Source organism: Mauremys mutica, chromosome 7, assembly GCF_020497125.1.
Source record: "Mauremys mutica isolate MM-2020 ecotype Southern chromosome 7, ASM2049712v1, whole genome shotgun sequence".
Lineage (NCBI taxonomy): Eukaryota > Metazoa > Chordata > Testudines > Geoemydidae > Mauremys > Mauremys mutica.
The window spans coordinates 26,534,506-26,558,739 of record NC_059078.1 but is presented as its reverse complement, the minus strand read 5'-3'; the positions used below and the strand labels follow the sequence as shown (position 1 = coordinate 26,558,739).

Below are 24,234 nucleotides of genomic sequence, written 5' to 3'. Positions count from 1 at the left end.
GGCAAAACAGAGAGAAATAATCCTGAAGAACTGTTAGATTCTCATGGGAACACTCTTCATTATGCAGTTTACCCACTGACTGTCATTAAAAATCTACAAAGTGCATCTAAGATTGTACTCTGCACTGGTTACCAAATGTTTTGCTATCACGCAAGCAGCTTTCCCACAGAAGAGCTAAGGAATTTGACCCAGAGTCTTTTGTGGGCCTACATTTTATGACCCATTTTTCAGTTTCATGGCTTCAGTACAGTAAATATATTTTCAAGTACGCATGTTGCTCAATATTCTTAATTTAAGAGTGGTGTCTCATTTGCTCCAAGTAAGGGTCCAATATTACAGGGTGCTGGGTGCCCTCAACTTCCACTTCCTTCAATGGCACTTGAGGGTGTTCAGTGCTTCTCCTGATTGGAAGCTAAGGTTTTCGATACAGCTCCCACAGAGTCAGTAGGAGTCTTTCCATTGATTCTAATGTGGGTACGTCTACACTACGGGACTATTCCGAATTTGCATAAACCGGTTTAACAAAACAGATTGTATAAAATCGAGTGTGCGCGGCCACACTAAACACATTAAATCGGTGGTGTGCGTCCACGGTCCGAGGCTAGCGTCGATTTCTGGAGCATTGCACTGTGGGTAGCTATTCCGTAGCTATCCCATAGTTCCCGCAGCCTCCCCCGCCCCTTTGAATTTCCGGGTTGAGATCCCAGTGCCTGATGCGGCAAAAATCATTGTTGCGGGTGGTTCTGGGTAAATGTCGTCAGTCACTCCTTCCGCTGGGAAAGCAACGGCAGACAAGCATTTCATGCCTTTTTTCCCTGGATTGCCCTGGAAGATGCCATAGCATGGCAATCATGGATCCTGTTTCGCCTTTTGTGACTGTCACCGTATGTGTACTAGATGCCGCTCACAGAGGCAATTCAGCAGCGCTACACAGCTGCATGCTTTTGCTTTTGCATGATAGCAGAGATGGTTATCAGCCATATTGTACCATCTACCATACCATAAATTGGTAATAAGATGATCGTGGCTACCAGTCCTTTTGCACTGTTCCATCTGTTGCTGTCATAAGTGCCCCTGGCTGCTCTTAGCCAGGGGCGCAAAAGCCAAAATTGGGAATGACTCCCTGAGTCAATTCCTCCTTTTTGGTATCTAAAAATAGAATCAGTCCTGCCTAGAATATGGGCAAGTGTACTAGAGAACCACTGTATCAGAGAACCAGAGAGCACAGCTGCTCTGTGTCAGATCCTGCATAGATTATGAGCTGTATGCTATTCCCAGGGGGTGCTCCTGCAACAACCCCACCTGTTCATTCCATTCTTCCCCAGCCTTCCTGGGCTACCATAGCATTGTCCCCCCACTTGTGTGATGAAGTAATAAAGAATGCAGGAATAAGACACAGTGACTTGTTAGTGAGAAATGAGTGGAAGGCAGCCTCCAGTTGCTATGATAGTCCACATAGGACATTAAGGAGTGTGGAGGAGAGGAGCCCAGCATCCTGCTGCTAGTCCAGGGGCAATTGAATCTTTTCTTTACACATGAAGGGTGGGGGCTGATGAAGCTCAGCCCCCTGTTGCTATGATGATGATGGTTATCAGCCATATTGTACCATCTACCAGGAAAAATTAGGGCCAGGCGCCCTTGATCGACCTGACAGATGCTAGTCAGCATGGTTACCAGTCCTTTTGCACTGCCCCATGTGCCAATAGGCTGATGATGACGATGACGGATACCAGTCGTATTGCACCATCAGCCATCCATAGCGTGGGGGGAGCAAGGATGTTGGTGTTGAGTGCTGCACCATCGCGTCTATCTGCAGCATTCAGTAAAGATAGGGTGACATGTAAAAGAATCAAGACAGGATTGTTTTCCCTTTCACTTCTGGGGGTGGGTGGGGGGGTGCGTAAATTGCCTAGCTATGCCCTGACCCACCGCGGACACTGTTTTTGACCCTAGAAGCATTTGGAGCTCAGCCAAGAATGCAAATGCTTTTCAGAGACTGCAGGAACTGTGGGATAGCTTGAGTCCTCCAGTCCATGAGCGTCCATTTGATTCTTTGGCTTTCCGTTACGCTTGTCACGCAGCAGTGCGCTGAGTCCCTGCTATGGCATCTGTCTGGAGATATTTAAAAAATGATTTTGAATTTCGTCTTCTGTAACGGAGCGCTGATAGAACAGATTTGCCTGCCCTTACAGCGATCACATCCGCATCGTCCATGCTGGAGCTGTTTCTTTATTTTGATTTTTAACTGCATCACCACCAGTGCTGATCGGAGCTCCACGCTGGGCAAACAGGAAATATTCAAAAGTTCGCGGGGCTTTTCCTGTCTACCTGGCCACTGCATCCGAGTTCAGATTGCTGTCCAGAGCGGTCAGTGGTGCACTGTTGGATACCGCCCGGAGGCCAATACCGTCGATCTGCGGCCACACTAACCCCAATCCGATATGTTAATACCGATATTAGCGCTACTCCTCTCTTTAGGGAGGAGTACAGAAACCGGTTTAAAGAGCCCTTTATACCAATATAAAGGGCCTCTTAGTGTGGACGGGTATGGCGTTAAATCGGTTTTAGGCTCCTAAAACCGGTTTAAACGCGTAGTGTAGACCAGGCTTGTGAGATGGATCAGGCCATAATTGAGTATATTTATTTTACACATTGAGAGAATATACATGCAGTGCGGGGTGGCTACTGGAAAAAGGTATTTGCAAATATTCAGTTGAATATACATCACAAATTTGCTCCCTTGGTATTCCCAACTCCTTTGTTTAATTTTCACATGCATTCGTATGAACAATTTTTGCTTTCAAGAACATTCAGGGAAAGTGAAAATGTCTTGGATATTTACGCAAGTATTCAATATGGCAATATTACAACTATTCCACTGCAAGAAGGTTTGCACCACAAGTGACTCATTCAAGCCTTTCTCCGGTTTTATAAAAGTTTTGGTCAACCAGTTAATGAAATATAGCAATATTATTTGACTTACAAAAACAATCACTCAGCACAAATATTGATTGTGAATAGAGCATACACAAAGCAAGAATCCTGCATAATATAACTTGCTCTCAACTCTTATTGACTCACAAGGGACCTCAGGACCTTGCATGATTGAGTCCAATTTAAAGGCTGTAATTTGTTTGCATAAAACTTTCAAATAAATTTGAATATTAGGTACATGACTTAAAATCAAAGTGCTGGTGAATAAATCACAACTTTTATAAAGGACTGCATCAAATATATAAATTGTTCACTCATAAATAACTCAACTAACTCTATGGGCTTCTTTGAAAGTCCATTTAAGTCAATGGAAAGATGCCTATTGACTTCCATAGGATTTGGATCAGGCGCTAAATGTGTGCATATGTATATAATATAATCTTGTGTGTGTAAACTTGCTATAAAGAAAGAAATAGTTCTTCAGGACAATTTGCAGTGTTTAAAATGTTTTTAAAATATAGGTTTTATTAAGAAAGTAGGAGCCTAAAAGAAAACAAGAATTAACATAAGAATGTCATTAGGGTCAGGGTTTGGCTGCCTCAACCAATAATTTTTTGTCATTCAATATCCCACTGATTATTAAATTAATCTGTTATTGTAACAGCAATCAAAAACAAGTCAGACCATATTTTTGGGCATTTGAGATTGTCAACAAGAGTACAAAACTGAATGGTTTGGTTTTTTTACATGAAACGTTTTCATATTTTCCAGTAAGCTACTTCTTTCTTGTACACACACACGTACACACACAGTGTTGTGTTTTAAACTCAAATGACCGATTGTTAAATGTTCCACTGAATAAGAAGCAGCTGTAGTATTGGAAATAGTCAGTTGCTTAAAAGAGATAATGATTTATCAGTGGTAAGCAGCATTCTTCCCTCTGAGTCAGTACTGCACAGTTCCCAAAGACCTCAGTGTGGTTTTTAAGGGACACTATGCTGTTTGGAGGGGATGTCTTTTAGATTAGACATTAAACTTAGATCCAGGGCTTACTAAGTAATTCACAGCCCTATTCACAAATATAGGGTGTTACCCCAATCACTTAACCAAATTCTAATGCAGGCAATTCTGTCCACCTAAATTCTACATCAGTTTCAGTTGACTACAATATTATTTTCTGGCTTCTGCTATGTTCTTTACCTACCTCACATGGGGATTGTGAGGCTTAATTAATGTTTATAAAGGGCTTTGAACTACTTGGATAAAAGGTCTCTTAGAAGTGCAAAGTGTTTATTATTATAACTTAGCGAGGAAGATAACATTTATGGTGCCAGAATTTGATAAACAAGCCAGTATCAAACCTTTGCAGTATATCCCTGATGATAAAATGTTCCTTTCTAATCTAATTATTTTTTCTCAATTGTAAGCATTTTATATTAAAATTCTGCTAATTTTGTTAGCTTCACTTCGAGATATGAATTGGTATAAATTCAGGGACTTATGAACAGGGAGAGATCTCCTATTCTAGTATGTGTAGCAAACACTTCCTCTGCTTTTTACCTAGGTAGTAGATTTATGCCTTGCAGTTTCAAAATTGCATGCATGCAGTTACTGTTAGTGAGTAGACAAATGGAACCATTTGAACGCATAGCTACCAAATTTGCACATGCAATTGTGGTAAATTGTGCATGCAAATTAGGCAGCAGTCACATGCATGCTAATTTGAAGAACAGGACCACCAGTAGAAGAACAGATGCCACCAGTAGAAGGTTGATTTTCTTTTTTGATAGTTCAGGTTCTGTAGTTTCCGCATCAGAGTGTTGCTCTTTTAAGACTTCTGAAAGCATGTTCCAAACCTCAGCCCTCTCAGATTATGGAAGGCACTTCAGATTCTTAAACCTTAGGTTGAGTGTTGTAGCTATCTTTAGAAATCTCACATTGGTACCTTCTTTGCATTTTGTCAAATTTGCATGGAAAGTGTTCTTAAAATGAATAACACATGCTGGGTCATCATCCGAGAATGCTATAATATGAAATACATGGCAGGATGCAGGTAAAACAGAGCAGAAGACATACTATTCTCCCCCAAGGAGTTCAGTCAAAATATAATTAAAGCATTATTTTTTTAACGAGCATCATCAGCATGGAAGGATGTCCTCTGGAATGGTGGCCGAAGCATGAAGGGGCATACGAATGTTTAGCATATCTGACATGTAAATACCTTGCAATGCCAGCTACAAAAATGCCATGTGAACACCTGTTCTCACTTTTAGATGACGTAAATAAGAAGCCAGCAGCATTATCTCCCCTAAATGTAAACAAACTTGTTTGTCTTAGCGATTGACTGAATAAGAAGTAGGACTGAGTGGACTTGTAGGCTCAAAAGTTTTACATTGTTTTGTTTTTGAGTGCATTTATGTAACAAAAAATATATATTTGTAAGTTGCGCTTTCATGGTAAAGAGGTTGCATTATGGTACTTGAATGAGGTGAATTGAAAAATACTATTTCTTTTATCATTTTTACAATGCAAATATTTGTAATAAAAATCATAGCATAAAGTGAGCTCTGTACACTTCGTATTCTGTGTAGTAATTTAAATCAATATATTTGAAAATATAGAAAAACATCCAAAAATAGTTGTTAAATTTCAATTGGTATTCTATTGTTTAACAGTGCGTGAGTTAACAGCGATTAATCGACAGCCCTACTATTTTTTTCTATTTTTCACCAGGAAACCAGGTAAACGTGCCTGTATCTATCCCAGTTCAGGAAAGCAGTTAAGCATGTGTTTGACTTCAGTAGGACTTAAGCACAATAGGGAAGCACAAAAGCACCATCTTGAATAGGGGTGTGTTCTTGAATTAAATTCGCTTTTTGATTATGGAAGATGAAACTTCCCTTTTTAAGCCATATACTGCATGCACAATTACTGCTAGCATTGATAGGAGTTACTGTGTTGAATAAGAACTATATTGTATATATGGCCCACCTAAAATGTGAATAAGTTAAACCCTGCCTGAGCCCCTGGTGTACACCAATATGTTCCATGTCATAAGGGAAGAAATAATCAGCTATCCAACTTGCAAATCACCAGGGAGCCAACCAAGGCAAGTTGTTGATGTTGTTGCTGTTTTTAAGGGATAGTGTTTTTTGCTGCTTTTTACAAGTAGAAACAGGTAGATGACATTGGAATTCTAGTTAATTTGGGGATCACACAGCCCTTTGTGCAGCTTTTTAATAGCAAATTTAAGATTTGTCCATGGAATGTGCTTATTCAGCAGTGATCAGATAAGTAACACAACTTAGATTCAGACTGTACTCAGCATGAGTAGTACAATTTATAAACATTAAAAATGTAATAGTATTTTAAAACCACTCAATTTTGAGATCTAACATAATTTGCTAAAACACTTCTGCATTTGTTGTTTGGCAGAGGCTTACTAAACTGCTGTACTTAATCTTGCTTCAAATGTGTAAATAAATATGCAGTTCAATTTTCCAAGGAATAAATAATAATTTGTCTTTTCAGATGGAGTTAGTTTACTTCTAAACAAATCAGCTTGCCACATAAAACAAGCATAACAGCAAGGCCCAATTTCTTCCTTGTTGAAGCAATTCATTCATATATCAGGATCTCCCCATGGATTCCAGGAGTGGGTTGGGCGGTAAAATACAATCACCCCTTCAGAAGTAGTTTTGGTTCTTATTCATTTTACCATATTCATCTTAAAGGCCCATGGGCAAAAGCAAGTATTCCTTATAGTTGATGTTATGTAGTTGCTTTTTCAGCAGCCGTGCCAAGTATACTCTAGCGAGTGGGTCATATCTGACAGACAAATGAATGGTTTTGACCTCTGTTCAAGCTGAGCAGCAGATGTGCCATACCCACATTTCTCACTGGTGGTGGTAGAAATGATAAAAAATGGGCTAATCACCTTTAACTCGCATTGACTTGAATGAGCATTGACTTTGCAGGATGAGCTCATTGTGGAAATCAAGGGGTAAGATTTCATTTACATTAGACCCCTTGACACTGACTTGGCCGTCAGAGCAGTGTAAAGTGGCCTTAGTGTAAATGAGAATCTGACCTGAGGTCCTTTAAAAAGGGGGTTCAGTGGAGTGCTAATGGGTTTGTGTGTAGTTCTTTTGTTTGTTTATTTTTAACTTGCAAAGTGAAGTAATAATATATACATTAGAGCAATACTAATACTGAGTTATGGGATGAAAAATGTATTTTCTTATCCAAGTAGCAATTCTGTTTGTAAGATGGAACTAATGCCTCTTAAAATTACATTATACTTTATAATTGTTAGGGTTTTTGGATTAGTTGCCTTTTTTTTGGTAATTTCATTAAATGTTTATTTTTACAAACAATAGGTACAGGATAAAATCTGTATCTCAGTGATATCTTTAAAAATTGCTAATGATGAAAATATGATGACTATTTTCTTATCTGTATATCAGTGAATCACAGGATTTTATCCAGTGAGCCATAAATAAAGGGCTACCAACCAAAAACTCTCTCCAGTAGGAAAGATCTGTGTTTCAGACCCTAAAGAAGAGCTAGGAATGCTGTCCTCTAGCACAATGATTTCCAGAATCAAATCTGCCTGATCTTACAGTCATTGCTCATACAGAACCCTCATAGATGTCAGGGGATGTTTTGTAGGTAGAGCAACTGTAGGATAATAAGAAGGTTCTTAAGTAGGCTTATCCGAAATAAATTTTTTTTTACAACTTTCATGGATAATGTTAGTTTATTTTTAAAGATTTTTAAAATGTTTATTCATTTAAATGTTTAGAGTTGTGGGGGAGTCAGACAGTAAATATTAAATTACTCTAGACTTTGAGATTCAAAAAGTTAAAACTTTATAATTGTTAAAACACAAGTTGTCAACATCTCATATGAAAATATACAAAGTAAATATTCCTAAATCAAACGTTCTCAAGCACCATTTTTCTTTCTTAGCCTATCTGTAAATTTTGATTATGTCAATGGAAATATTTTTTTTGTTGGTTTTTGTTGTGTTTGTGTGGTGAAATCGACATTTACGACACTAACCAATAAAAATATAATATTTCCAAGATCATTATTAAGGCAGCCAAAAATGAAACTTCTAGCTGATTCCTACAGAATTTATTTCTGATTCTCTCCTTATAAAATGGATCAAATTATCCAATCTAAACTGCAAAGACTGTTTATGCCAAGGCTTTGTATTTACTGTACATTCCTCTACTGAGTATTAGCTAAGCTTCCTCCAATTGTAAAGTGAGATAACTTCCTCTTCTTTCCAAACACAACAGAGATGATAAACTTTGTCATGCAGGTGGAACTTAAAGTTAATGCATAGGTAATTTTATCTTTACCCTTTGATAACATTATATTTTGAATGGCTAGGGCAGGAAATAAAGTAAGTTGCCATGTTTTGAAAAGAAAATAGTAGTATGAAATAAGAAGGCAGCACATATATAAATTAGCAGACAGGTGTCTACGTGCCAGTTATTAGCCCACAATCCTTTGGACAGTTTTCAGCCTGTATTTTTTAAAACATTTTGGAACTTTTTTATTTGTCCATGGGATTCAGTATCATAGTAGCTGCTTATTTACAACATATTACCTTAAAGATATTATTTGATTTTCATTATATTTTTGTATTCTTTTCTCAGTTCACATTTGTATCCTTGGTCACATCCTGCCAAGAGGCATCTGAGTCCTGCCAAGACATCTCTTTGTCACATGTTCAGATAATATATCTGAGGCTCCTATTGAGCTGTCAAAGCCATACAAATCTATGTTTGTTAACTGTGCTTCTCCTTCCATTTGCTTAGCTTGGAAAGCCAGTGAATTAAAGGAGCCCTGTGGATCAGAGAGAAACTGCTTGAAATGCTATATACTTAATGTCTAAATAAAATGTCTGACCATGACAATGTAATTCAAAGGGCATTTTGAGAACTTAAGAAGGAAATTCCTTTCTTAATGCACTATTTCTTTTTGTGACTGGGAAATTTTTTTTATTAGCATGTATCTAAACACCTCCTATGCGTTGTCAAGGTTACCAACTTGCAGCATAGAAGGTGTCCTACATCTGGTCTTATATTACAGTAAAGATATGTGAAAGACATTTTAATGAAAATACCTCAGCAATAATAATAATTGAACAAACACCTTTTAATTCTGTAGTTTAGAACATGTGGACTGACTCTCCACATATAAAAAGGACTCTAGTTGTAGGTTCCTTACATACTTAAAAACTAAGCACATTGCTAAATAACTTTTCAGTAACAAAGCCATAGTGTGTCTCTCTTTAATGCTGAAGTAAATTTATCTGTTGTGTCTGAAGTACTGATTACCTGTTCACTTATTTGCAGGAATAATGTGTACTCACATATCCAACAGAAGTCAAAGGGTGCATGGTTAGGAGTTCAAATGGGTTGGATGTATACAACCATGTTCCTAAGGAAGAGGGAGGTGGGTGCTGGGACACTGGAGACATAGAGGATCTGCAATTGTGAACAAGCTTCACATTTTGTTGTATGGGGGACAAGTTCCCCACCCCAAATCCCACCACATCCAATGAAACATTTACTCCTGGGGGAGTTCTGCACCACTGCACAATGCAGAATTTGTGCAGAATTAATGTTCTGCACAGAATTTCATTTTTCCAGGCAGAATTGGTGCTGCAGAGCTGTTAGCCAGCACTAGGGGCTGCTGGATTCAGCAGAGTCCAACTCTCCAGCTCACAAATAAAGTACACTGCTGGGGAGCTGGAGGGTTCCGGGCAGCTGCAGTTCCCAGCACGTTCTGAAGAAAGAGGCAGCATGCAGGAAACTCCGTACAGACTCAGGACCCAGTATCAGGCTATTTCTCCCTCTGGATTCCTGGGCTCGAGGTGGGGAGTGCGAGAGCAGAGGGATGGGGGAGTATGTGTCTGAGACCAGTGGGAAAGAGTTTTCCCCCAAGATGTGCCCAGCTGGCATGTGTGACACATCCAAACTGAGGCACCCAACAAAAGCATAACAGAGAAACAGGAACTATATTGTCATAGGGGTTTCTTTAACTCTCTACTCTTGGGGAAAACTTTTTTGTTGTCTATATTGTTACAGACATACTTGCTGACAGGTATTTTGAAATAAATTACCAAAATAATTGAAACTGGTATGATTATATTGAATTATTTTGACAAATAAAATATGCAGAACGATGCAAAATTTTAAAATATTGTGCCCAGAATTTTTAGGTGCAGAATCCCCCCAGGAGTAAACATTTAGGTACAAATCTCTCTGAGCAGAACTTTGTCTCACATTAGTAAGGATGTACATGATTCAGACTGTTCTTCAGTGTCTTTCCATTTAGTATGATAACAGAATGGGAGAGCCTGCAGAAGTAAGCAAAGAATGAGGAAATTGCCATCGGGTTCTCTTTGCAGATGTTTGCAGATGCCAGTTCCACTAGCACTATGAGGATGATTTTTAAATGACAGGCCTTTTCAAATGTTGCATGAATGTTATAATATTTTCAGTTAATTAGAAATATATATCAAAGCTTGTTTGGATTAAGAACATTGATTAAATCTAGAAAATGTCCCAGTGAACTTTTAAAGTCACCCCTTGTTATGAACAATCCTTAGAGTTATGAAGAGATTTATTTCAGTTAATAATAAATCATTGCACTGAATTAGTGCAGTCTGATTTATTTAATGAAAATGTGACCTATGCATCTGCATTTTCATCGTTTCTGCGTAATAAAGGGTGTGAGTTTTATAAACAATTAGTAGCCTTTAACTAAGGAAAACAAGATCATCCTTAAACTTCACAGTTGTGCGGGGCAAATCATTTTGTAAACTAAAAGAAACTATAGGTTTGTCTGGATACAATATGATATACAATATTCTTGATAATCTCAGGCATGTGATCTTTCTTTCTTTCTTTCTTTCTTTCTTTCTTTCTTTCTTTCTTTCTTTCTTTCTTTCTTTGACACCCTCAGGTGCATAGGCCATCCAGCAATTTTGGTCTGGTCAGGCTTCTGAATGTCATGCTGATGGATTTAGCTTCTTTTGCTGTGGTTCTATGCAGGGGCAGCTCTAGACATTTTGCCGCCCCAAGAACGGCAGCATGCCGCGGGAGGTGCTCTGCCGGTCGCCGGTCCCACAGCTCCGGTGGACCTCCCACAGGCGTGCCTGCGGAGGGTCCGCTGGTCCCGCGGCTCCACTGGACCCTCCGCAGGCACGCCTGCGGGAGATCCACCAGAGCCACCTGCCGCCCTCCCGGCGACCGGCAGAGCACCCCCCGCGGCATGCCACCCCAAGCACGCGCTTGGCATGCTGGGGCCTGGAGCCGCCCCTGGTTCTATGTAATGTTTCTCTAGGTGGCCCTCTTTTTCTCTCTCCAGCTGGTGTCTGTGTTATCACTTGATGTGGACGTCATGTTGATGGCTTCCTTAAATTGTGTCCTAAATATGTCTTCTAGCCATGTTTGAAGCTTGAAGCTGTTGTGCTCCATTTAGAATTTCTGATATTGTAATAAACTCTTTCCAATAGGCTCTTTCCCATGGACTCACAGGCATTGCTTTGGAATGAGTTTAACTTCTTATCAATTGGTGTTGTGGATTTGCATGACTCTGCTCCACAGAGAACAGACATGATGTCATAGTTAAAAATTGTATTTTTGTATCAGTGCCACTCGTGCTACTTTTCCAATTCTTTTCAAATTTCTGAAAGTTGTTTGCCACTTTTGATATTCATTGTTTGACATCTGGCATGGTGCCACCATCGTAGCACATCTTGCTCCCCAGATAAGTAGGATTTATTTCTTCTAATGTTTCTCTGTCAATTCAGATGGTTGCTTTTGAAACATTGATAGCCATTGACATGCATCCGACGAAATGGGTATTCACCCATGAAAGCTCATGCTCCAATACGTCTGTTAGTCTATAAGGTGCCACAGGACTCTTTGCTGCTTTTACAGATCCCGACTAACACGGCTACCCCTCTGATAATTGATAGCCATGTATTTTGTCTTCCCATGGTTGATGTTTTTGTTTTGCTGTGTCTTCCATTAAGCATTGTGTTGAACTGAGCAGGACAACATCATCAGTAAAAACAAGGTCACTCAATTGTACTTTTATCATTTGTCTATAAAATTCCTCAACTGCCTTCGGTGGTTATTTTCCTCATTACAAAGATGATGTCCTTCTGCAGCACGGAAGAGGTTAGAGGGAAATATCCCGCCTCCTGCATTTCAAAAGTGACACCCGATAGTTAGGAAGAAATCTCTCCTATGGGCAAGTCTTCCTATATTTATCCATTATGGCCCTGTATAGACATTGCCTGCTGGAACAGAGCCAAAAGAGGCTCCACATGGCCCCTGCTCCAGGTTAAATTCCCTGGAGCTCAGGGATGCTGGCCCTTTCCCCCCAACTGACTAATGGGTGCCGAAGACTTCAAGGGTGGAAGAGCCACCTGTTGTCCCTCAGTGAGTGTTGCCCTCCCTCATTGCTGGGGCTGTCCTCTTTCACTGCCGGTCCCATCTGATTCCCCCACCTGTTGAAATGGATGGGTAACATTTCTCAGTGATATCTGTCTCATTCATTTAAGGGCACAATCCTGCAATCTGGTCTGAATGTGTGAATGCTTATACCCATGCAGAGCCCTGGGGCTCTGCATTGTAGCAGGAGTTCAGCTGCCTGGTTCACCGCAGGATCAGGCCTCAGAACTGTGATTTTGTGTCAAAGAACCACAGGTTTTTTTCATCTAGTTTAAAAGTTCAAGCATTCCAAAATATTGTTGTTGGCATATGTATTGTATTTTACATATGGTATTAAAAATATTCCATTCTCTATTTCATATTTTATTTAAAAATCCTAAACAACCTAATTTATGCTTGCAATATAGACCTTTCATTCATTTAAAAATGGATAAGTGAGAGAAATGTGGGTTGGAATGATAGCCGGCAGCCTGGAAAACACATGATGTGATTTGGAAACCAGAACAACGGATATCTACAGTTCAGTTGAATGGGTATAGTTTGTTCCAGACCATTAAAGTTGGATATATGCAACTGTCAGTTATGTTGTGAGTAACAGCTATTTGAGTGTAGATTGTACAACATTTTCCATTTACTGTACCCTGATGTATGTGTGTGGCTTTTGGGTTTTTTGTTTTTTTTTACTTAAAAATAGGAAAGATCAAAACCTGACAGATATTAAATGAAATCCCAAAGTAATGACTAAAAATCTTACGCCCTGGGTGCTTGAAGTTAGCAATGTAAGTCCGTATTTAAGTACCTGGAAAAAATAACCTGATTTTTCAGAGGTGCTGAAGAATCAAAACAGTCAGTGAAGCCAATGAGAGCTACTGGTGCTCAGCACCTCTGAAATTCAGGCCACTTTTTAAGGTGCCCTAATAAGCATTTCAGTTGCTAATATCAGTTAAACAAGTTTAAATATTTTTTTCAGTGTGGATCCACTTACCCCTTTACTCTTTACACATGATATTGTTCCTCGTGATAGCATAGCTACTCCATCCAGCAGAGCTTGTATACATGAGCCAGAACAAAAATAGTATCCATACTGATTGCTAGAAGAATGGTACCTTATGTGGATGCATGTGTGTTGGGAGGCCTACACCCGCACAGCATTCCCATAGTCACAACTTGGACCTAGGTATATGCAGCAGCATTGGAACAATTTATACAGTGGGGATGCTGAAAGCCATTGAACCAAACGGTAAACCCTGTATACGATGGAAACCACATCAAGCCAGGGGATGTGGCAGCACCCCTAGTTCCAACACCCTTGGGTGTATACCCCCCCATCATCATTGTAGCACTGAGCTCTAGTGTCAAACAGTTCCTACAATGATTATAGATGGAGATAAAATGAAAAACAGAAACCTGGAAATTAGTTTTTTCTTAAATCAAACTTAATGTCCAGGAACATGAGATTAAATACAAATCTGTGCAGGCATTTAAAATATTTATGGAATTCAAACCCCATATAGCCCATGTGTTGGTTGCTACCACATACTCTACTATATAGCATCTGTTATCATTAGCACAGAGTCACATAATGAAATCCACTTTTAAAAAGTTCTAGAAGGTAACAGTTACTTGTAAAATGCCCCTAAAAAGCTATTGTGATCTGAAAAGCAATGAATTAAACAGCAATATTCCTGTGTTGCGCAAGAAGGGTATTCCCATTACTTAGGGGCAGTAGGTATACAGAATTTTATTTAAATGAGTCTAATTGATTCCAAAGCTAGTTATTTGCTCGGGTGCCCCCAGAATGACACAGAAAAATATCTTCCACTCCATGAGTGTCCTCAGAGACCGATATTCATCATTCAGCTAGGTTCCTCAAACACTGTGTAGCCTCCATACATACCCTAAAGGTGGGAGGGAGAGGGGGTCTGGGAGCAGCAGGACAGCTGCTCTATATTTGTATGTTCCTTCTCCTAAGAGAGCTATGTAAAATACCGGGATTTTTTTTTAAAGCTGTTTGGTGTTGTATTACTTCTCCTATATGATTTATGGACCTCATTGGTGGAGAGGGGTCATATAGCACAGGTACTGTCCACCAGCAAATGGCAGCATGGCTGTAAGCCATCAGAAGCCTGAAAAGAATGAGGAGAGAAAGTATTTATGTGCAGTTGACCAGGAATCCATGGGGTCTGGGACCGGGGATTCCTGTGAATTCCTGGCCCGTGTGGTCTACTCTGGCCCTGTCCTCTGTTCATATCGATGTCTGGCCCATTTTCAGTCCCATACAAAGTATGCTGCCTTGGACATGTAGTTTCCTTAACCCCCTAGATGTGTTTATAGGTATGTGTTCCTCTCCAGTGGCCTTTTAAATGGTATGAGAACTTGGGGCCTATGAGTTTAGTATGCATCATACCTAGGAGGTTATAAAGGAACAAACTGAAATGGATTGTCTTGCCGGCATGTAAATACAAACTGTTTAATAATAATATTGATTTCCTCTTAGCAGGTGATGTTTTACTTAAACAGTAGAAAGTAAATAACGTAAAGGTTCAATTAGCCTAGCTGGATTAAACACACTTCTCTTTCATATTTGATTTCCAGTGAGCTCTTTTGTGGTCCACATATTTTGGGAAAGGAAAGCTGAAGCCTGCTAGTAGTATTGAATCACTATTTTTTTTTAAAAAGTACACATTGATCATGAACCATATTTCAGACCCTTGTGACTTCAGTAAGTTATCACAAGGCAATGATAAGCAGTGAGCAGCAGCAGAATCAGGTGACCCCTTGACTAGCGCACACTGCATGTTTGCCATTCCCAAGGAACAAGCCCTTAATCGTTACTTTGCAAAACACAGCAGCCTCATATCTAAGGGTGCTGCAAAAAAAGCAGGGGAGGGGGGCAAATTTTGCCTAGTTACACGTGTGCCCATTTTCCTGAATGGAATGCTCATGGATGTAACAGAGGCAATTTTTTTTCCCACATTAAGCTCTTTGGGACAGGACATGAGCCTTATTTTATATTTAGTAAAGCACCCTTTGACTTTTATGGTAATTCCATGTAGACACCATCTCTACAATTTGCACATTTTCTTTAGCACTGAGTACATTTCCATTTAGAAACTATGTCCCTAGATTAAGATTGTACATAGACATTTAGTAGTGGTAGATAACATGATTAAAAATGTATGTATGCTCAATAGTAAGAAATTCAGATTTAAATTTTAGCATCTCACTTGAAAGTCTTGAAATTCAACCATTAATAGACCCAATTTAGTAGTTCAGATGTCTGCCACAGCTCCATAACAACACACACACACACCATACTGAAACTTCAAAGAATGAAGTAAAATTACTAACTTATTAAAGGTGTGTCTTATTAAGATGCCCCTCAAAGCAGCAATTTATAAAATATCATTCAAGAGGCAAAACTGCTGGAAATAGATTATTTTTAGTCTCCTTCCACTCTTGAAAATGGGGTCATTTTCATTGAAACTTTTACCAAAATATATGCATTTTCTGAGCAAAAATTACCTATTTCCAAGCAAAATGTGGGGCCCCATTTTTTTTTTAGCAAAGAACACTCTTTTTTTGTTGTTGTTACCAAAATAGCTTAAAGGAAGAAACTTAGAGTGTGAAAAAAAATCAGTGCTTGATTCTGTGAATCAAAATAGTGAATTTCATGCCGTTCTGCATTTAAGCCCTATTTCCGCTTTGGCTAGAGCAAGAAAATAGGTTAGATTTTCTTTTCTCTTGCTCTTCCCCCATTTCCTTTTCAACTGCTGAACGTCTTCTTTCCCCACCTTTCCTTGTAAAAGCAGAGTGAAGATACACTTCCTGTACAAGGCTGTCTTGAGCCTCTGGATCTGTAAATAAACCAAACCAGTTCCACAGTGGATGAAAGATGGGTAGAATGATTAATAAGGTTCTTATTGACTCAGTATGGCTTTGGTATAACAAGAACCACGGGAGTTTATGATGTTTTATGTATGGAGAAGTGTGCAAGGCTCTCTGTGTGCTAACACTATCAAAACTAATATTCGCTTGTTATGGATGGCAATTGAGGATGATGATCCTGTTGTAAAGCAAAAGCCTCCAACTAAAAGATTTACAGTACTTAACTTGAAAAGAGCCTTTAGTCTTTAAACATGAAACATTCACCATAAACATTAAACATAGATACTCTTTTTGATTGATAAACCAGTAAAAAAAAATCAATAAAGTCTTCAATCCATCACTGATATTTGGCTCCCATATTGCTGGTGACACAAATGACAGCCTAACCCAGCAGGTGACTCAGAAATACTCTTTGAAATCTAGACTTTGGAGACTCTTTGAGGAGCCCACTTGAAAGCTGGCACCATTTTTGTTACTTTGTCAGCAACTTTCTGTATTTTCCTCTACAGCCCATTGAAGATATTTTTGTTGGAGTTTTTTCTCCCTAACAACTAGAGCTTGGCATACACTGCAAAACATTTTGGTTGACTGTTTCAGTTTTTAAATGACTTTCCTCTGATTGAGTTCATGCACCTTTTTGTGATGTCTGGTCAAGCTATTGAGAGTCACTGGCACGAACATTCATTCAAAGTGAACAGGAGTACTTGTGACACCTTAGAGAGACAGATTTATTTGAGCATAAGCTATAGCCCATGAAAGCTTATGCTCAAATAAATTTGTTAGTCTCTAAGGTGCCACAAGGACTCCTGTTCTTTTTGCGGCTACAGACTAACACGGCTGCTACTCTGAAACAATTAATTCAAAGTGAATTTCAAAGTCATATGAGCATATAACCATGGAAACTGAATTTTAAACTTAGATGCAAGTATTAATTCTGGGAGCGCCTGCATGCTTATCCAGTTTGAGGGTGGAAATGATACCACGTGACTTGCTAATCAGTGCAGCTTGACTAGTGAATACCTGCAGAAAATTTGTTTGAGGTCAATCCTGTGGGATTAAAAGTCCCCCAGAATCCATGAAATGGTTTTGAATAGCATCAACTGAAAGAAAATGTAATCTGTGGGTGAATGTTCCACACATAGAAAAGCAGGCTAAATTGATCAAACAAATGTATTATTCCCAAATTACTCACTCAGCTTTACTCAACCCATGTTCCTCACCTGGATCTGATGACCACATCCTAATCCTTTGTTTATGGCTGGTGAAGACACACATTCAGCATTGCAGCTTCATTTCAGGATTAGGTTTGAGAATTGTGGGGGAGAAAACTTATGCTGGAAGCACATACACAAAAAGAAGTAAATTAAAGTTTATCCCACTAAATCGAAAACTTCCATCTTTATTTTGTACAAGCCTATATTGGATGAATTTACTGCATGTGATAGACAACATGTATTAGAGTTTCCTCAAGGAAAAAATATCTTAGTATCTTCAGGAGTGCATGTGTAAGCATTGCATTAGCTGTTTTTATCGTAGGAGGCTTGAATTCAAATATACCCCATTTGTAAAAAGCATTCAGATTCAGGATATTGAAGCAATTGGGACGTAAGCATATATTTAAAGTTCAGTTCACATGTGCTTCAATACTATTCTGAACAGGAATGGATTTAAGGATGTGTTCAAGGGCTTTCCTGAATCAGGGCCATGCTGAAGAAGCAAAGCTTAATTTGAATGCACCCTTAGAGTAGTGCAAATAGTCCAGCTGTGCCATCTTGCAAGGTGCTTGTCACTCACCAGTTGCTGTGGAACAGACTTGTTGGCCCGTGAGGTGCAGCAATAGGCAAAGATGTTTAAACTTTGCATGGGTTTACCCCCTTTGGAGGATAGATACATCTTCAGAGTTAGGTGCCACAGTGCCAAGCACCTTAAAAACACCTAAGATAGACAGACCTGCATCCTATTTATACTATGGAATTATCACATCATTCACTGTTGGGAGCTGGTGCTGGACTGAGAAAGGAACCAGATCAATATGTTGTCAGTGGGAGCAGTGTGACAGACTAACCTAATACTGGATACCTTGTAAATATATAATACATATTAATATATAATGTTTCAGATTAACCTAATACTGGGTACCTTGTAAATGTATTGCATACAGTTTCTTTCAGTTCAGACATATACATGAATACACCAAATTACCAGGGCCAACAGTATTCCGAAGTAAAGCTAAGGGGAAAATGTGTTTCTCAGCCACAAAAATGTTTGAGTTTTCAAAACATTTTCCCATTCTACACTGAGACAAAATCAGGACTTGTCACATTTTTGGGGGGAGGGAGGGGGGATTGGAGAACAGACAGACAGACACATATACACCCACCAGAATAGCCAATAGCCTGGGGGTTAGGGATGGGAGAGTAAGGTTCAAGTCCCTACTCTGGCCTGGGTCTCTGGTTTTGACCAGAAAATTCCATCCTGGACCCAAGAAACCTTTCTCCACAAAAGTTTAGACAAAACTGGCATGTTCCCGTGAAACATTTCAGTTTCATCAACCTGGCATTTTCCAACAAAAAATTCCCAACCAGCTCCATTCTTAAGGGTCTTTCGTTCCTGACAGTCTTTACAACTTCTGACTTCCTAGAGAAGCAACTCATGTAGAAATCTACTCAGCATCATGGCTACCAGCTGTAGGCTCACTTTTGCCTTAACGCTCTTCCTGGTTTGTTTCCACTAGGTGAAGTTACAGGAAAAGTTCAGGAATTTTTTTTAAAAGAAGCAATATTCTCTACTGCACAGTCATTATAACACCCCCACAGGAGGAAGAAATAAATGGCAAATATGTCCACCTTTCATGAAATGTCAACTGTAAGCTCCAACTGCCCTGGACATAGGTTTTCCCATAGGTCTAAGAGTCCCTGGGAGGGCTTCAAAATGGGGACAATCCACAAAAAAAATTTGAGATTCAGGAGGAAGACTCAAGTAGGACAAAAGACTGGCAACCCCACTCCCCAAAATAGCGTTGTTCAAATGAACAGTAATGATACCAACACTTTTGAGTATCTGCTTTCAGATTTTTTTCAGAGCTGATTTTACAGATATAATAAATATAAATATTGCTTCCAGAAAGCATAGGACTGGATTGTTACAGTTCCTGGGATGGATAAACTGAAATTGCATTTTCCCTCCTTTGGGATTGGATTTATTTATAACTTTCTGAGCTATTCGTGCATATAAAATTTTGCTGTTATTTTCTGTGAAAGAATTTTCCTCCTTTCCTTTTATTGGCCCCATTTCTTTCACACACAAAGCCACAGATGCTCCATTACAATGACGTCAGCCTTGCTACATGCTCCAGCTGTTTAGGTGCATTTATAAAGTTCAGCCCTGTACATTATGCCATAAATGTATATTTCGTGTATAAACATAAAGCTAACATATTGCAGATCTCTCTAAGTGTAACTTTAATGGAGGTTCAGTGAGTTTTAAAAATATTGAAAAGTGTTTAATCTTTCCGTTGGCAATATTTTTATAGCAGGTTTTCCAATTATTCTTTTCTCAAGCTAGGTTCAAAGATTCCCCTGCCCCCCCTTGTATTTCATCTTCTGTGATTTTTGGAAAAGAAGGGAGGTTTTTTTAGTAAGACAATATGTATTTTAAATAGAGACGTCTGAGTGAAAATATGCTTCTGTCCACATCTACTCATGTCCAAGCCCTCATTACCTTCATGCGCGCTCACCAGTTCACCATGCCGAAAAACCTCATTTCTGGATGTGCCAGCTTTCAAAGATGTTACATGTCACAAGATGTTGTTACATTGACTTGATGTATAAATACTGACATGGGTAAATTAAATCTGGGTCCAAATTATAAGAGTCTTGTCTTGTGTCCAGGATTTCAGAATGGGGGGTGAATTGTGCCCACTAGACACAGTCTTGAGTATGGTCATTATGATGCAGCCCCACCCCTGTTGCCTTAGATTGTCTTGCAGTGTGCAGTTTGTTCCATCCTGTAAACCACAGGCTCTGGCTCCTCCTCTCCCCTCGTGGAGGTGCAAAAGCGTCAAATATAATTCCCATTGAAATCATTAGACTCCTTTTGGCTTCAGTGGGAGTTGACTCATGCTGAGAAGGAGCATTCACTGCACTCCCTTGAGTGTAGTGTTTCTTATATTTATTAGCAGTGTTGCTTTGTTCTTATGTCTAAATTTCATGTACATCTTGTTGTCATAATTTAACTGAGGTGCTGAATATACAGTAAGTTTTCTAGTTGATTACCAAATACACCTCCTGACTCATAAATATTTGAGGCATAATCTTGTTTCCACTGGCTTGGCAATATAATAACTCTCAGCAGGACAAGATGTCTGCTAACTGGGATCCTGTTCCTTAATTCATGCTGTTTAATACAAGATCAGTGGTGAATAAAACCACCCATAATTTGATGACCGTGCAGTCCCTGACTTTGAGTGTATATTGGCAGACTTTGCTTAGCACAGTAATTATGCAGGATCTTGGGCAGTTAGTATCGACCTGATGTACCCTAATAGTAAATATATAAGCCATGATTCAGTGTGGAGCAAAAATTCAAGAACATAAAATAAATTCACAAATTATATTGAAATATGCATGACCCTAGGGGTAGGTGATGGGCATGAGCACAGATCCAACTGCTGTGCTCTCAGGCCATCCCTACTGATTCATTTTCTACCAGCCTATTCAGTACTGAGGCAGAGCCCCCTATATAGGGGCAGTGATTAATTTGTAATGAAAGACATGCTCGGGCTCAAGCAATTAGGTGCCGGGACTCAAACAATTTTTTTACATTCAAAATTCATGCAGCTGAAGTGCTGGGGCTATGAACTGCCAAGCCTAGGGAAGCCCTGGCACAAATTAAGCTTTGTGTAGGGGACCTTCTATGCAGCTGCTCCCCTCAGTGTATGTACCTTAGAAGGGCACCACTGAATTTACAAAGTGAGCAGAGCCTTGCACAGGCCTCTCTCTATGTGAAAGACTTTCACTAACAGTTATATGTATTGATCTGCACATGTTGTGTCTAGTTGTTTATTATTATTATTAAAGTATTTATTTGTTTATTGACATATTAAAATACCCTTACCAAAAGCCTGTTGCTAAGAAACATGGTCATGTACAATTGAAAATGTTACCATTAATTACTGACTCTTAAATTTACAGGTCCTTTGTCATCCAGCAAATCCCGAGCAGCAATCTCTTCATGGTGGTAGTAGATAATGAATGCAACTGTGAGTCTATCTTGCCAATTACCATGGAACCCATAGAAATAAGGTATATCCTTTATTTTGAAGATTGTAAGAGGGAGACTCAAAGTACAAATAATGAATGTTATCCTGTGTGATTTAGGAGCCTAACAGACAGATCCTCCACTGTTGTAAATTGTCATGGCCCATTGAAATCAAGGCAGCTGACGATCTGCTCCTTAGTCTCATTTTCCAAAGTAACTTATGCATTTAAGAGCCTAAGTCCCATTGAAAGTCAATGAGAGTTGTGCACCTAACTCACTTAAGTGCTTTTGTAAGGTATCTATATGCATATTTAGGCACATAAACGTCTTTGTAAATCTGGCCTTAAGTGCTTAAGTCGCTTCTGAAAATAGGACATACCCTCCTAAATCTTTGGTGGTTTTGAAATTGCACCCATATTGCCAAAGATAACGTTTTAAACATGGATAACACCTTTATTGTAATATAATATATAATCTCTTCCTTAACTTTGTATTTTAGGGCTGGAGTGCTACACTGAAAGGTATCTCTTTGTGTTCTGAAAATATAAAAAATAGATTCTGTAACTAAGTAAATTGACAACTCTATTTGTAGTCTAAACATCATTTTGTTTTATTGCCATACAAGAGTTTGGGGTTGTTTCTTCTCATAAATAGGAATCCGCCAAAAAGAATCTGCAGTATATTTTTATTGCTGAGTGATAGACCTTTCAAAGGACCATTTGGTCATATGAAGTGCCGATGGGAATAAGATTGGGAAGAATAGCAATAGAATTATGTCCCACTTCTTTTGTTGATTGGTTGGATTTTGGAGGAGTGGGAGGAGGAAGGGATGGATGGATGAACTTCATTTCAAATCCATTCAAACTTTGAATATTTAAATGCAGTGATCATAAGATCTCTCCTTAACTACTGTGAACATAATGAATCCCTTAAATGTGAACGTTTAAAATCTCAGAAGATTAGAAGACGTCCAGAATCTTGTCATGGATTTCATCCTGAAGTAAGTTTTTATACTGCTTTTTTCCCCTCTTTGGTAAATATTTTTTCTAGAGTAGATACAGATGCTCCCTGACTTACGCAAGCATTCCATTCCAGAACACCTTGTGTAAGTCGAATTTTGCCTAAGTCGGGAACATATACCCGACAATTACGTGCAAAAATAATAATAATAATAATAAAAGCGTATGGAACTTTTTCCATAAATACAGATTTGCGTAAGCTGGGTTTGCGTAACCCAGGGAGCGTCTGTATAAGAAAACTCTCTTCTAGTGTGAAAATCAACTAAATATTTTGGAAATTCTGAACATAGTAGTAAAGGGAAGTTGCTGCATGATTGCAAGCAATGCAGAAATCGTCTAGTGAAATTGTACTCCATTTCACGATTAAGTGCTGTTTTTGCACATCACGGCACAACATGTAAGAGGCAGAGGCATGATCTGAGCGCAGAATTGGCAGTCAGGAACTTCTGAGATCTTATTCTGGGTCTAACACTGATTCCTTCCATGTGTTCCTTTCTGAAACCAAGCTAATTGGCCATGGGACAGGATTTGGTCTCTACATGAGTAAACAATGTCAGCATTTCCATTGTCATACTGGTAATTTTGTGATATGTTGATTTGTTTAGCTGGGACTCCGACACAATGCTTTTAAGATGTAATGCTCTACACAAGTGCTACATACTTTATGAGCTTAAATATCCACAGAGGCAGAGAGAGGAAGTGATTTGCCCAAGGTTACCCAGAGCCAAGAATAGCTTCCTGATCATCTTTATTTTTCTGTGCTTTGATTACACAAATTTTGTTTGATTGAATCTGCCATCTACTGCATATGTGCTTTAATAAATATCCATGCATCGCCATAAATCTTAATGTTTTTGTCTTAATTCTTCTTTGTTCCTTTCTTTAGGAGAATGCAAGAGAATGTGGGGGTGTTCTAGGCCTTAGTGCTAAACCTACTCTTGTTCTTCTTCCACTGCTTTTGGCAATTTTCTCAAGGTGACGTTGACTGATGTGTTCACTTGGCATGCTAAATACATGGAGAAACTGTGAACTGAGAAATGGTGCAACATAGAAGACAAGAAATATAGTCAAAACATCAGCATTTTATGATTTTAAACTGTTGATGAGATAAACTTAAAGATATGTTGAAAAAGGTTTATCTTTTTACTTTGCAAGTCATGCAAATGTGAATTTGCCATATGATAGTCACAATTCATCAAAAAAGGACTTTAATAGATATACAGAGGTGTCCATTACTTTCTGCTTTGTCCCATTGAAACCAATTTAAAACTGTGTACTTTTTAAATAAAGTATATTAAAATCATAATTTCATTGTGTATCTTTTTAAATATAGCAACTAAACATTTTTCCTGAACTAATAATTGGAACATAATAAAAAAGGTAAGGGGAGATTTCACGTGTGTAGGCTTTGTTAAACTATTTCTGAGATAATGGGAAGCTAGAGGATAACACATACCTCATTTTTTATAATAAAGGCTGAGTGACTTATATTAATAACCAAGTCAATGGAACGTAAGCAAGTCCTTCAAGTTGTGCATGTGCTTCAGTTATTTTGCTGAACTGGGACACAGATAATGTTCTCTGATGATTTACAGTAAAACTGGAGCTTTTTTAACATAGCTGTAAAGAAAATCCTACAGTATTTAGAG

The 24,234-nt window shown here is 38.8% G+C and overlaps 1 protein-coding gene across 6 annotated transcripts in view; it reads left to right on the top strand.

Annotated features, from left to right (window-relative positions):
- CACNA2D3 (calcium voltage-gated channel auxiliary subunit alpha2delta 3) overlaps positions 1–23,888 on the top strand; it is a 752,236-nt gene extending 728,348 nt beyond the window's left edge. For 4 of the 6 annotated variants that reach the window (XM_045024490.1, XM_045024489.1, XM_045024494.1 and 1 more), the window contains 3 exons: positions 21,500–21,612; positions 22,484–22,566; positions 23,472–23,888. In XM_045024490.1, coding sequence (XP_044880425.1) covers positions 21,500–21,612; positions 22,484–22,566; positions 23,472–23,564 — 289 coding nt within the window. In that variant the 3' untranslated portion in view covers positions 23,565–23,888. Of the gene's footprint in view, positions 1–21,499; positions 21,613–22,065; positions 22,567–23,471 lie in introns of all 6 variants that reach the window. The other 2 variants (XR_006581113.1, XR_006581112.1) reach the window with 2 other exon arrangements.
- Positions 23,889–24,234: the final 346 nt, after the last annotated feature.